Source organism: Martes martes (assembly GCF_963455335.1).
Source record: "Martes martes genome assembly, chromosome: 12".
NCBI classification, from domain to species: Eukaryota; Metazoa; Chordata; class Mammalia; order Carnivora; family Mustelidae; genus Martes; species Martes martes.
In genome coordinates, this window is record NC_137900.1 from 10,198,229 (window position 1) to 10,213,478 (window position 15,250).

The 15,250-nt window shown below is 44.2% G+C and overlaps 1 protein-coding gene across 2 annotated transcripts in view; it reads left to right on the top strand.

Moving 5' to 3' along the window:
* Positions 1-15,250, top strand: part of PGM5 (phosphoglucomutase 5) — a 197,081-nt gene that overhangs the window by 150,881 nt on the left and 30,950 nt on the right. For both annotated transcript variants that reach the window (XM_080819403.1, XM_080819402.1), the window contains exon 10: positions 11,316-11,450. In XM_080819403.1, the coding sequence (XP_080675529.1) occupies positions 11,316-11,450 (135 nt within the window). The remainder of the gene's footprint in view (positions 1-11,315; positions 11,451-15,250) is intronic.

The following is a 15,250-nucleotide window of genomic DNA, read 5'->3' on the forward strand; positions in this document are numbered from 1 at the left end:
AGTTGTAGTTTTTTATTTTAGAGAAAGAGAGAGTCCATGAGTCGGGGTAGGGACGGAAGGAGAGGGCAAGAGAACCCTGAAGCAGACTCCCCGCTGGGCATGGAGCCTCTGAACCGAAGGAGCCACCCAGGCACCCTGGGCTCTTTCCACTCTTTGACTATTACGAAGTGTGCTGCTGTGAATATTCACGTAAAGTTTCTGAGCAGACATCGATTTTCAATTATCGTAGGTGTGTCGCTAGGTGTGGGGTTGCTAGGTTAATGGTAACTCTAGGTCTAACCTTTAAAGCAACAGCCGTGTGGTCTTCAAGGGCGATTTCTCTGCTTCCCATTCTCCCCAGCAGTATATGAGGCTTCCAACTTCTGCATGCTTTTGCCAACCTTTGTTATTATCCGTCTTTTTGGGTGAGAGAATACTGTAATTTAAAATAATCTACCAAATTATATATTATTTTAAAATTAAGCTGGAAGAGACTTGATCTATAAGGACAAACACAGTATGCCTTGCCTAGTAAAACCCCAAGGAAACATAATAATGCAGCATCTCTGTTTGCTGTGGGAAGCAGATTGCTGTGGCCTCTCCAGGGTTGTATTATGGTGGAGTCAAGCAGACATAGGTTTGAAGGCTTTGTCCCCGCCTCAATTTGTGACTTCGGGTACATTATCTAATTCTTTCTTTTCTCAACTTGTTGGGGCAGGCAGATGGCCTGCTGGTAATAATTATCATATAGGTTATAGAGAAGGGGTGAGGAGCAAGTTCTATAAAGCCCCAGGCTCAGTGGCTGGTATCCATTTGATATTCCAGAATTATCAGTTGCTTCCTCCTTCAGAATCTTCAGCTTGACTACGTATCAGTGTGAGGAAAGGGTGTGGGAGGCATTCGAGTGCGCAGGCTCGAGATTAGCAAGTCTTGGGTTTGATGCAGTTCTGCCGCCTCCTTGCTGGGTGAACTTAGGAAGTTACTCAACCTCCCTGTGCCTTTCCTTATCTGTGAAAATAGGAATAATCATTGTGGCTTCTTCATACAGCCCTTGGGAGCATTCAGTAATACATGGGAAGTCCTGACATGGAAGAACCACTAATAAAGGGTTAGCTAGAAGAGGTTAGGTTAAAAGAGCATCCTTGGGAAAGAAGGATTTTGACATTTACTGACCATATATGATGAGAGAAACAGGGACAACAACACTGAACAAAATACAGCTTTGCAGGGTGTCATGTGAAGGCATGGGAAGGCCTGCTCAGTTTCTGAGTCATCTGTGAATTGATTCAAAGTCAGTTCTTTGCCTTCCCTAAGGCCGCTCCTCCCCCCCTCTCCTCCAACCCACTTTGCTCTAGAAAGGGAAAGGTTTTTTAAGGCAGCTCAGTCTCCTTTTTGTCCTCGATTTGGGGTTAGGGTCAGGAAAGGGACTGTGGAAAAAAAGCGGTTTCACAAATATCTCCGGAGATAAAGAAGAAATGTTCCTCCATCCAAAATGAAATTAAAATCCTGTTCTAGTGATAAGCCCTGCCCTCCATCCACTTCATGGCTATGGGAATGTTCAGCAAAGTCTGTCCTGTCTGTGAGACCCTGTGGAGGTCATTTAAGGAGCAAGAAGGAAACCCCTGAAGTATTCAACCCCTGACTTGAATTCCCAGGGACCCCATTGGCCTACCCATGACCTGTCCAGGTTGCATGGAATTTACTGTGGCTGCCTCCAAGCGGCTGATCATTTTGTGATGTTGGGTGCCAAGAGGAAAGCTGATGTGGTTTTCCATTAAGCGGGACCCACAAGGAATTCTGATTTAGAAAGAGCAACTTAATGAGGCACGGTTCAGCATCTGTGGGTTCATTCCCTCTTGTCCCATGAAGGTACGTCACTATTTATTTTCAGGTAAAATCTAGTCACATGAATGAATGATGATGGTTTCTTCAAATAAGAGTGGGAAAAGTAAGCCAGTAGCTCCTATGGGAGCAGGGATCAGTTTGACCCAGTTGCCAACTAATTCAAGAGGTTCCCACTTTATGCCTTGTAAAAAGATGGGAAAGATGAGAGAAAGGCAGGCAGCTCCTTAAGTCTTGATGCGTGGCCCACCCTTTCCTCAAGGATGAGTTCCTCGTACAAGCATCAGGATTTTCCATGGTGCTAAGCGCTCTCTCTCTCTCTTCCTTAACCATCAACAACCCAAGGAATATCGTCATCAGCAGCAGACCACCTCTTAACATTATCCTCCCCATCTTCGCCTTGTAGCCCAAATCTCCCGGAGTCACCACTCAATGTTTCATGGCTATGAGACTCTTCCAGCCCCGATAGAAGGAATACTCCAGTCCTGGTGGTGTGAAAGAGGGACCGTATGACAGATGTACCAGCCTTAAGTACCACTGGGCTGGGCATCGGTGCCAGAACCATGACCTGTATTTTGAAAACTAGCTTTGAAGAGAGCAACCTTGATACCAGCACCAAAATTTAAGCAACGGAGTCTCTCCTCATGACTCGTCCCATGCCTGTATTTCCATTTAACAAGATCAAAAATCATGAAATTCCACCAGTGCTGAAGTCATTTGCCAGTAACAGTTCAGATGATATTAAAAAACCTGATGTAAATAAAAGCATACCAGTTAGCTGATGTGGAAAACCAAATCCAATTCGATTATGTCAGGCCAGCTCTCAGCTTATTAATACCTCTTCAAGTTATGCAGGCTGTGTGGAAACATTTTGATGTTGTCCTCAACCTGGAAAAAAGGACCATTTGAAATTAGTTCAGAGAAAAAGCACACTTTGAACACTGACTGCAAAGTTCATTCGCTTTTAGAGTTGTTTTAATACGTGGGAAGATGTCTGCACTTTTTAATTTCAATATTTAGAAATAATGAAGCAAGTAAATTGGCAATCTTGAAATCACGTTTTAGTCTGGCCTTTGGCATTTTAATATATACTGCGATACTACTAACCCTTGGTTAGCAGAGAGAGAGAAATTTACCATAGCCTCATTTCTGGAGGCATCATATGAAGGCAACTGATTGGAGAATTTAGGTGCCAAGGACTGAGTTCTCAATTTAGAGTTAACTGGTCAACCTTCAACTTTCATCACATTCTAATCGTGAACCAAGTGAGAGACGGTTGTGAACAACTTATCCCTGTACGATGCCGCTTGCCGGAGTATGCTCTGCGCATCTCAAAGAGGAATTTTAAGAAATCATTTCAGTCATGCTGATGATCCCACTCTATAGAGTTCAGTTGAATCCGAAAGTTAGTACTTAGAAATAGTCTTCCTCTGTGGAGTGACAGAAGTGTTTTGGGAGGGAGGTGCTGTCATTACATGTATATTGTGATGAAATCTGGGTGAAAAAATCCTTTTTCTGTTGCAAGTTGTGAGGTTAAAAAAAATCCTCATAATAAATATATATCCCTTTCCTACTTTAGTACAATACGGTGAAGACAGCAGAAGCGTGATTCATTCATGCCTTCATCCATTCACTGAATATTAACCAAATACCTACTGTGTGCCAGCTTGCTGGGCGCTGAGGATACGCCGGCACATAGGAGAATCTAGTAGGGAAGACAAACTGACATTAAATTTGTAATCACTATAGAGTTCATTGAACAGTATTACAGAGGATGAACCTATTTGGGAGTGCAGAGCAGGGGGAGCTCACCTCAAGTAGGGCTCTGGGGAGGTGAGATTTAAGCTGTGCCCTGAAGAATGAGTGGGAGCTGGCCCAGGGAAAACCATCTTGTCAGACTAAATGTCTTTCTTTCATCTAATGTAGTTAAAATGTTGTTTGCCTTTCCAGATAAAGAACTGGGATTTCCTGGGGCGCCTGGGTGGCTCAGTGGGTTAAAGCCTCTGCCTTCGGCCCGGGTCATGATCTCAGGGTCCTGGGATTGAGCCTCACATCGAGTTCTCTGCTCATCAGGGAGCCTGCTTCCCCCTCTCTCTCTCTGCCTGCCTCTCTGCCTACTTGTGATCTCTGTTGTTAAAAAAAAAAAAAAAAAAAAGAACAGTGTTCTCACTGGGCAATAGTGTTCTCACTGGGATGTTACAATACTTACAATCCGCAACTCTAGTTTTCATTCTACAACACTGCAGTTGTGCTACATAAAGACAACTGAGGTTTTTGGTAGGACACTTTGAAAACCATGTCTTGGGGCACCTCAGTGGCCAGGCATCTGACTCTTGATTTCAGAGTCATGATCTCAGAGTCCTGGGATTGAGCCCTGTGTCAGGCTCTGCCCTCAGTGGGAGTCTGTATAGATTCTCTCCCTCTCTCCCTCTTTCAGTGTGTCTTTTTTTTTTTTTTTAAGATTTTTATTTATTTATTTGACAGACAGATCACAAGTAGGCAGAGAGGCAGGCAGTGGCGGGGGGGGAGCAGGCTCCCTGCTGAGCAGAGAGCCCAATGTGGGGCTCGATCCCAGGACCCTGGGATCACAACCCAAGCTGAAGGCAGAGACTTTAACCCACTGAGCCACCCAGATGCCCCTCAATGTGTCTTTTACATAAATAAATAAATCTTAAAAAAGAAAAAAAAAACCCATGTATTTAAAAAAATTTTTTTAATAATAGCTACTTTTCCTGTGATTTTGCTATTCATCTTCCCAAGACCAAACACATATTCATTGCTTCATAAAGACCTATTGGCTGAGAAGGAAGTAAGGAGAGGGAGACAGTGTTTCTGATTAGTTGGTAAGTTCTTACTACTTTGCTGATTCACTGGAGGTTTGTTATAACGAAGCACCTCCCCGTGACATAAGTTGATTGCTTTAGGACTATCTTCTAAAATGCTGGTAGTCTAATCCTGCTAAGATGCGCGATAAGAATCTAAGTATTCTGGAATGAATGACATCATTATTACTTCCTACCGAACTACTAATTCTGTGTATAGTTAGGAGGGCAACCGTTACCAGGAAACATAAATATTAAAAGGAAAAAACTGCGGACTATCACAGGAACTGAGAGGGGAAGCTACCTCTGTTGTCTGGGTAAAGTATGTCTGATTCCAAAATATCCCAGAACTGAGGCTGGTGTTGAGTGAACGAGGACCAGCAGCCATTTTGGCCAATGATGAGGGGAAATGGAACATGTGTGACCTAGTTCCATTGTTCCAAATCTGATAGTTGGAATCTGGATAATTTTTAGGTCTTCTCTCTCCCAGTAGTGCTCTCATCACCTAATGCAGTGTTTGCTGGGCATATGTTTTAAAAGAGCGCTTAGGAAGTAATTTGGCCTTGATTTCCCCCAAATAATTATTTGCAATTATTGGTCTCCAAGAGAGCTGGTTTGGTGGTGAAAAAGACTAGATGAGAATTTGCTCCCCAAAGTCGGGCACTTGGGTATGGCTGTGCAGTTAGGACACTGCAAAAAGGCACCCGGGCTAGTGGGAGGAGAAGCTGAAGCAGCCCAGGCCAGCCAGGAGGACAGATGCTTTTCTCTAATTTGTCTTCCTTCCTCTATGAGGGCACAGTATGGACGAGCTGCTGCCCTGCTCAACCCCTTCTGAACTCACACTTGCAGCTAACTCTGACTTCAACAAAGAAAAATGGGTAATTCTAGTTAATTTTCTTCATGGAGGGAGATGTCTCTCCAATCTAAGTCTTCTGCTTTAGAAGCTGCATGCTTTCTTCTGCAAAATGTGGTTCAGATGTTACACAGCAGTATTTTCACCTTGAGGCTTTCCAGACAAATCTCTGGGATCCCCCGTGGGAGACAACATGTGAATTAGGCTTAGAGTCTCTCTCTTCCACGCCTGTCTTGTCTCCAGATTCACGTGCCTGGTGTGGCCAACTGATTGTATATGTGACATTGTCCTGGCTTTCAGGGCCATGTGCTCTTTTCCCCTGGAATCCATCCTACGTCCTATTTGACGGGGTCGGATACTGCCAAGTAACTGTTGGTAATGTACAATTCCTCCTTCCCCGCCTGGCTCCAACATGTTCTGTAGTCTCCAAACGAACATCTGGCAGCTCTGTGTGTGTGTTCAGCAACTTGCACATCTCTGCATTGATTTACATGAGGGCTTAAAAAAAAAATCAACATTTATTTATCCAGCATTTATCAGATCCTTGCTCTACGTAAGGCTCTGCGATCATTTGGGAGACGGTAGAAAACATACGAGATGTTGTTCGGATATGTCACGAGAAGCAACGTTGGCTCTCAGCCGTCTCTTATGCTTCAACCTCAAAGTATAAGCCTGGGGTCAGAAGACCTAAAGTTCTGGCTCCTCTCTTGACCAGCTGTTACCTGAAGCAGTATTTAACTTCCCCTTTCTTTCCAGGGAAGGGAGGAAGTGGCCCCGATGACTCTGAGATCCTTGCTTCAGGACCCTAATGGTCTAAATAGATCAACTTAGAAGGGACAGTTTATGGTCAAAAAAGTCAGTTCAGTGGAAGGGGTGGAGAAGAGAAATAGTAACAGATCCGTGAGTTTAGTAGTGATTTCAGAGAACATGGCACAGTCCTTAAAATAAAATTAATCTTAATACTGCCTAATTTAAAAATAAATGTGCCATAAACCATCACCATTCAAGCTTCATTTGGCAATCTTCTGCAAAGTCTGGAAGGCTGGATGACTAAGAGCATAGTACCATTTTCATTAAAAGCTTAACGTAAGAATAGTATTTATAGACTGATTTATAATTTTCAAAGCACTCTTCACATAAATTCTCTGATCGGATGCTCACAACAACCCAGGAAACCAGGCCGTGTTGTCTTTCGTCCATTTTTAGGAAACTAAGTCTTGTAGAACATACAGTGACTTGCTCAAGACCACTAGCTGATAAGCCAAGCCAGAATTCCACCGCTTTATCATTTCCAAACTTGACTCTCCATGAGCAGCAAACCAAAGAGGGGCAAGTGTGGGGAGAAAAATAGAAGCTCTAGTGGTACCTGGAAGCACATTGGAAGATTTTGGGGTGGAGAAACTTGCAAGAAAGCACAGCCCTTTAACAGTGCTGGGACACAGCGAAGGTAGGCAAAACCCCACACTTGTGACCGAGGCATTCAGCTACAGGCACTCAGTGGGAAGAAAATGCTGGGCTGGTACAGACAGGGCCCCTTGGACACCCTGCTCTGTAATTAACATGATCTTAACATGGAAGATGGCATCCCTTCCCCTTCTTTGAGCTTGGGGCCGTTGTGTCATCCTGGATGTTCTGGCCACTGTTGTTGCTATGACTACAGAGGTGTCATGGATTCCTTCACTGTAGCTTTAAGAATCCCTGAGGAGATTGTGTTGAAAATTCTTAGCGTCAGATGGCTCAAGGGAGATTCTTGTAATGGTTCCGCTATTGGCAAGGCATTAGGAGGCTCTCAGAACACTGCAGCAAGATGTTTTATTAGCACTCCTGAGATTCCGGTCCCTTGGGAGTACACAGCTGAAACCTGAGATCTTAAAGGGATCTTCCTGAAAATGGGTGGGTGCTCTAGTCAGTCACTTGATCCATGGGGCAGGTGACCCAGACAAAAGTGACTACTACTGGCATGCCTACATCTGACTATGCAGTAGGATCACCTAGAGAGCTTTTGCTATCCTGGCGCCTAAGTGATAACTTACTCAAATTAAATTACAGTGTCTAGGGTAAGAGCCAGATAGCAATATTTTTTGAAAGACCCCAGCTGATTCCAGTGTGCAGCAAATTTTGCAATCCATGGCTTTATGATTTGTCTAACATCACACAAGTGGGGACAGGAACCTACCATGTTTCAACTCCATTGTCTTGACCCCAAACGGATCCTTAAAAAGGAAGGTTAAGTAGATACAGCGTTACTCATGACTACCCTTCCAGGTAAATATGTTTATCCCGGTTCACTGATGGAGAACCTAAGTGTGTTTTCATTTGGCCTGTGAGCCCTCCTTAAATGTGGTGCTCACCCCAGCTGTCAATCAATCAATGACATACACTGAAATGTTTGCAAAGGGCCTACTGTGTGCCAGCCCTTGTCCTGGGCTGTGGGGATAAATGGCGAACAAGGAACATAAGGCTTTGCCCTACCAGAGCTTGTAAGCTTGATGAAGGCCCCAAAGACATATTTCAGCAATTCCAACTCTTTAGGGTTAAGGCTGAGATGGGAACTTCTTTTATTTATTTCTAGCTGGGTCTTGTTTCTTCAGGAGGATTTGTGGCAGCAAAAACATGCATAATGAAGTTGTTAGGATGTAAATAAGAAACAGAAATCAATACTAGGGAAAATATAAATAAGAATGGAGAGTCAAGAACAGAAGAAGAAAAATTCATAGTTATGCAAGTCATAAGGATCCGCTTGGGCTGAACCTCAAATTTGGCATTAAGTGTTCTGGCAGCCATATTGAAAAGGGAACTATGGTGAGTTATTATTGTCAGAAAGACAAAAAAATACCAGTTCCTCAGAGAAGGAAAGGCTTTCCCAACACTTGGCTCTTGAGGAAATGTCTCATGTGGAATTTTCTACAATCTCCAAGAATATTCCTAGAGTGACTGCAAAAACGAGTTTTATGAGGCAGGACCCTGTAGACCCTGCAAGGAAAGAGAGGATGAGAAATGAAAATGAATTTAATAAATCCATTTTTGTCATGAGTAGTCGGTCAGAAGTAAGTTGATTCAAGTCAAAACACATTAGATAAATCTATGGCTAGAATACCTGTGGAAACGCACAGATTGGACACCCTTCATACTTTTTCTGTCTTGGGATTTTGATAAGGCACATAGATAAAACAGTTTTCAGGGGTAGAGCTGAAGTGTAAGTTTTTCGCTTTGTGGATAATGTAGTGGTTTATATCAGGGGTTAGCAAACATTCTCTATAAAAGATGGTAAATATTTTAGCCCCCGTGGACCAGTCTCTGTCCTAACGATTCAGCTCTGCAGTTATAACACAAAAGCAGCCCTAGAGAATACAAAAGGACTGGATGTGTTCCAATGAAACCTGATTTATACAACTAGGTGGCCCGTCCAATTTGGCTGACAAACTATATTGCCAACCCCTGGTTTAAGCTGCAAATTTAAAAAAGCAAAATGTATGATGGGTATGTTTTTGTTGGAATCATGGAACATTTAGAAACTTGGCAAGTCTTGTTTAGTGGTGACTGTGGCCTCGTAATTTAACTGAAAGTAGGTGATGATGCATACTGGAGAGGACATGGCTCATGTTCAGAATGCACATTCATTAAGTTTGCTGAAAGAACATGGAGACTCCCAGGCACGCCAGGGCAGCTTCCCACATCAAAGTGACACTTGGCAGACAGGGATCTGGGGTTACTGCAGCCCAGAACTGGGCTGAGTCTAGAATTTCTGTCCCGCCATGTGGAGGAGGAGAACTGTGATGTTCCCCACTTGGAGGTCTCACAAGGCAACAGGGGTTCTCTGGTGAGATCTCATGGCTGGGTCCTTAGGAAAGAGAGAAGGCTGGGCAGTCAGCAGTACCTCCTGCACACCTTTGTCATCGTTTCAAACGCAAAATCTACTCCAGGCTAGCAGGTGTAGATTCTAACCAGCCTTCTGGAAGAACAGCCAAAGATAGGGCGACCCACAAGGAAAAAAGAGTAACATCATTTCACTGTAAAAAAGCTTAGTTGTGTGTTGATAATACATGTTGATGGTTTGTTATGGCCTGAGTTTCTGAATACCTCCCACTGGCTATATAAGAATCTAGGGTTATTAATGAATTATTGGTTAATTACATTAATGGTGTCATGGGAGCTACAGGAAAGGATTGAGTTTGGGTGGTCATCAGAAGAGGGGGCCTCAAGTGGTTTGGAATCTATAAAAACAGGGGACTTATGTCTTCGGCCTTAAATATTGCTTTAACCAACTTAGGCATAACCCATAGTCCTGAGCGACTAGTTGTCTACTCATGTGTCCCATATATGGTGACAAGGGGAGTGCAAGCTTATAAAGAAATGATAGCTTCAAAGGAGTTTGTAGAAACATGACCATGGATGCAGTTGTGGAACCTTTGGGGCCTCGTTGTCTGAACATAATTTGGTCTAGAACACTTACTAGGTAGTAGGGAATTGGGGCATTTACTCCATTTGGAACATCCTAACTATTCACTCCTCCAGCGGCTGAAGGTGGTTGGGAAGATGGTTGCCGCTCCTTATACTACGGTTGCGGTGACTAGTCCAGGCTTATGGAGAGCAAGGATGGTGTCTTTCCCTTCATATCCCCAGGGCTTAGCCCAGGACTGGGTCCCCAGGAGCTACTCTAGAATGTTTGCCCAGAGAATGAATCCTGGTTAGTATCATCCTGTTTGCAAAGCTAGTATCAGAGAGAGATGAGTTGCCAGAAAGGGAGCTGGCTTCTTTTTGTCACACATCGTGACAAACAGTGAATCACTCCAAATGAGACTAAGGCTGTTGTTTGGGGACAGGAACAAAATATGCCAACAAAACTTAAAAAGCAGAAAACCATTCAGATGGAATCATAGTGGTCCCCACCCTCCCCCTGACCCCAGCAGATACGGGGGTAGGGTCAGGGATTGGCAGTTGAATTTATATGTCAGGTATATTTTTAATCATAGCTTATTCTTAACAACCATGATTTAAGGCCAGATGCGTTTCAAGGGCCAATTTCTTAGGAAAAATGCCTGATGTCCAAGTTGCCTGAGACTTCTCCTTTTTCAGAAATAACAAGCGGCCAGACTAATTATTTTGTTTCCTCCTCTTCTTTCCTCTGGCCCCTGCCGATATGCTTATTTATAACAAGGGCTTTATCAGTCGTCTTAAGAAAACAAATGTCCTTCAACAAATGTTCCAATATGATCTTCCGGTCCTATTTTTCAAATATCCCTGCCACTAATGAAAACAGGGGCGTGGAAAATGGAAGCATTCTGAACCAAAAGCAAATTAATAGTGCTTCAGCTCTGCCCCCCATGACACCCTGGTGGCCCGGTCAGAGAGTAAGAAGGAAGGACGGAGCCAGCGGGATGAGTTTGTGCGCAGGAGCCCCAGGACCCAGCTGAGGCTCCAGACCTGAGCACGTCACTGTAGGCTTCGGGTGCTACCCAGGGGAATGTGGGCACAAAGGAAAAATCGAAAGAAATGAACTTAAAGCAAAGCCTAGTAGCACGCGGGGTGGGCTTAACACAGGCAGTTTGCTTTGCTGTAATAGACAAATTGCCTCCTCCCACTGCATCCAGCAGTTTCTAAGGGACGAACTTTGGGCCCAGGGACATTTATTAAATATCACCCTCTCCTTGTCCCTCTACCTCTTTCTGGCTCCCACAACTCCCGAACAAAGGAACTCGAGCATCTGTTCGTAGTTATGCCCCTAAGTCTCCCCCACCATTAACCACATGTAGGTATTAATTGTTTCTACCCGTGTCTCCCGTGATTGACTGATCCCTTCTGGCTGTTCTTGGTCTCAGGGCCTGAGGATCATTTTCTCAGATGCGTCTCGGCTCATCTTCCGGCTCAGTTCCTCTAGCGGCGTGCGGGCCACCATCAGACTGTACGCGGAGAGCTACGAGAGGGACCCCAGCGGTCACGACCAGGAGCCCCAGGTACCCTCAGCACTGTGTGTCTCATCACTCCTGGAAAATTTAGGGAGCTCTTGGGGGCCTTTAGTCCGGGTGATTTTACTTTCTGGATGGATAGATCCAGCTGAAGGACAAGCCGACAGTAAATAACTCCAGGCAAATTCCAGTTGTTCATGACAGTGTTTGGAACAGAAAATTGGGGCTTTAGTCTCTGTGATGAGTTTAGACCAGCATTTCCCAGATGCCTTGCCTTCCTTGATTGTTCTGCAGTTTGTTAAATTGGGATGACATCAAGAAACACTACATTGTATAGAGAAATTTTTAGTTCAAGTCAAGCTGGTCCAACTCCTCAGAGCCTTGACTGTGCGTGTGTAAATAACGAAACTCCAGGTGTTTGGCCAACTCTGGGGTGGATCATGACCTTGAGGTGCGGGTGTGGATGCCTCCTGTCTGAGATTGTTGCAGAGCGCAGTTTCTCTTAAGAAGAGGGGCGAGGGCTGGTCTGCATTTAAAGTTGGGGGGGCTAAGCTAGACAAGCCAAGGCTGGGCCACCCTGTGTTTGGCAAAGCCCCTTCATGTTGTCAACAGTAGAGCTAATGAAGAACTCAGAAAAAATCATAAATACCCCAACCGTAAGCATCTCCACTCTTATATTCATAGAAGCTGCAGGCAACATTAATTAATAGCAGAAAGGACCCACCACAACACTGGATACTTCCAGCTACACTGCTCGCTGTCCCTTACCCCCTTGGTCTTTACATCACTCTGGGTATGGAAGCAGAGTCCTGGATGAGCTGATTCCTTGAGATGAAACCACTGGTTTCTGCAACACTTCCTTCGCGGAGAAGTAGAGAAGCAAAGAAAATCTCACTACTTCTCATTTTAGAGTTACTCCGAATTTCCAATGATCATTTGCCAAAGTTATGCCCTAAAATGAGACCAGAAAGGGTTTTCTTTCTTTGTTAGTGGTTTCGTGTGTTTTTCTTAAAATGGTATCTTTCTTGGGAGAGTCTCAAAGAACTTGAGAGAGATGGTGCCATAGATCCCCACAGCTCACGACAGAACCAGATCTGTTTGGGGGCAGAGCATCTCAGATGGGGAAGGAGGGACCTGGGAGGCTGAGAGCTGAGAGTATGAAGCTAGTATAAGGCCCTTGGGCATTCCCTGTCAAGGTCACAGGCTTTCCATGCAAGGACGGGCCACGCCCTGCCAACATAATTTGTCTATGAGTACATTTCACCCAAGATAGTACCAAATCATGCAAGAATTGGAGACTTACCCTCTCTTTCCATATAAACCCCGTCTACTTTCTCATGTTGGGAAAAGAGATTAAAACAAGGACCTAAAAATCCAGAGCTGCATACAGGGTGAGGAATGGCATTCCTGGCCTCACCAACTCTGACTCACTCTGACTCAAGGCTATTTTTTTCTCAACATTCTTTCCCTATTTGCACAGGCTAACTAGTTACGATATTTGCTTATTTGTATTTACCTTCCACACTGACTGCAGGAGTGTGACACCTAGGCCTTTAGGCATGTGCGGAAACAATCCTGTGCCCAAGTGAGTCCCTCTCTGAGATGTTCCACCAAAGCCAAGGGGCACCATTTTTTTTTTTTCCCAGCGCTTCCTTTGATGCTGAAAACCTCCACAGGCCTGCTGTGGGTGAGGGCTGTGTGTGACGTACACGCTTCAGTCTGTGGGTGAAGGAAACATAATAATGCTTGAGTCAGTGGCCAGTACTGTTTCTTTTCCATCTTGTTGGTTCCATTTTGCCATTGTGAATGGTTGGGGACTCTTTTTGTTGATGTTGTTCTTCTGATCAATAATCTGCCTTCCCTTTTTAATCCTGAGTCAGGGTCTTTGCAAACCTGGCTAGGGGGCCCTCACCATATTTAGCTCAGGATCCAGCTCAAAATTTCACCTTAAAATAGAACTCCTTATTAAAATACCTGATATCATTGACTCGCCGACGGAAGCCCTATTCCATAACACATGCATGTCAAGGTGTAGTTTAGAATAAGGTATGAAAAGACATGGACACCTGTAAGGAAGAGGAAGAAGATTCTGAGCAGACTCACCGTCCCAACACTGCCGAACCAGGCACTTAAGTTTGACTGTTTGAGGCCTCCTGATAACGTTACCTCCCAGGACCCCGGCTTCTGCCTTTGAGGAGCTCTGGAAGGAAATGCCTTTGGTCAGCCGTTAAGAGATCCAAGATAAGTCATGCTCCTCAGGTTATTATTGATCTGCGGCCTGATGGGCAGAGACCAGCTGTACTCCTTCCTCTGCTGAAGACACCTCCTGCTGCGTTCTAGCTTGTTCCGATTTGCAGCCCAGAAAAGGAAACAGATACCCCCTCTCCCCCAACACTCAGACCCCCAGTAAAGTGCCTCTCGAATGTCTAGGGATTCCATGGATCAACTTGTCCAGTTCAACAGGTACTCATGTTTTACCTGCCTTAACTCACTACCCACCTACATTCCAGTTAATAGCGAAAGGACTAGAGAGTTCTCTTCCACTGGCTTCTCAGCATCTGGTTATTGTACTTTGCACGGATAGTTTCTTGTCCATACATCTTTGTTAAAGTTGTTATTTCCAGTTAGTTAGCACAGTGTGGTATTAGTTTCAGGTGTACAATGTAGTGATTCAGCCAATCCATGGGGCTCATCACAAGTGTCCTCCTTCATCCCCATCACCCATTTCCCCCATCCCCCTACCTTCTGGTAACCCACCAGTTTGTCTTTATAGTTAAAAGTCTATTTCTTGGTTTGCCTCTCTCTCTCTCTCTTTTTGGTACCTTTGCTGCTTTGTTTTGTTTCTTAAATTTTACATATGAGTGAAATCGTATGGTATTTGTCTTTCTCTGACTGACTGAATTCATTTAGCGTGGTACTCTCTAGCTCCATATGTGCCATTGCCAATGATTCTTTTTTATGGCTGAGTAATATTCCTCTCTCTCTCTCTCTCTCTCTCTCTCTCTTTCTCTCTCTCTGTGTATATACCACATCTTCTTTATCCACTCATCAATCAATGGACACATCAGTCCAGAGATTTTAAACACATGGAAACAGAATGTGTTTTAAACATTAATACTGTGGTTGCCTCAAAAAAGCGTCTGTAACCATCCCAGGGATGTAGCTAGGAAAATCTGTGGTGTAGTCTGTATGCTCAAGAGTCCCTTCTCCTGCCTGTAGATTTATTTGGGTATATTTTCACAGCAGTTACTATGGTATTTATTTTAAGTGATTTAAAATAATTTAATTACCTCAAAAAATATTTTCAAAGAATTCTATCCACCTGCCTCTAGGAATGGGTGGTGAGGGAGGAAGAAGATGAGGGGCACCGGGGAAGGGACAAGGTGCTTGCCTGCCCCTTGCTCTGTGTCCTTGGTTAATCAGGAAGGAAAGCCTCCAAGGCCTATTTCTGGAAGATCACATAGTTTTGAAAATGCAAGAGTAATTTTACCAGCAATCAGTAGGCTTTCAAAAAGACGTCAAACCAGCTGGTAATAATTTGGAAAAAGGGATGAGCCAAGGGGATTTAAGTTCACAGGTGACCAGAAACAGCCCCATTATTTTCCACTTTCTTTCCCACCAAGCTTATTAGTGGGAGTGCTCAATTAACTTTTTATTTACCTTCTCTCTTTTTCCCTTTGAACCTGAGGGTGGAGTAGCTCCATGAACAATAAAAATCCAAAGGGAAAAGGAAGGAGAAGTTTTTTTTTTAAGGCCTGGATAATCACATCCTGATAATCAGCTTGTGGGTCATCAACAGTTGACCGTACCCTATCTCACCCCAAGTTTTGGATTGAGACCAGTTTTCC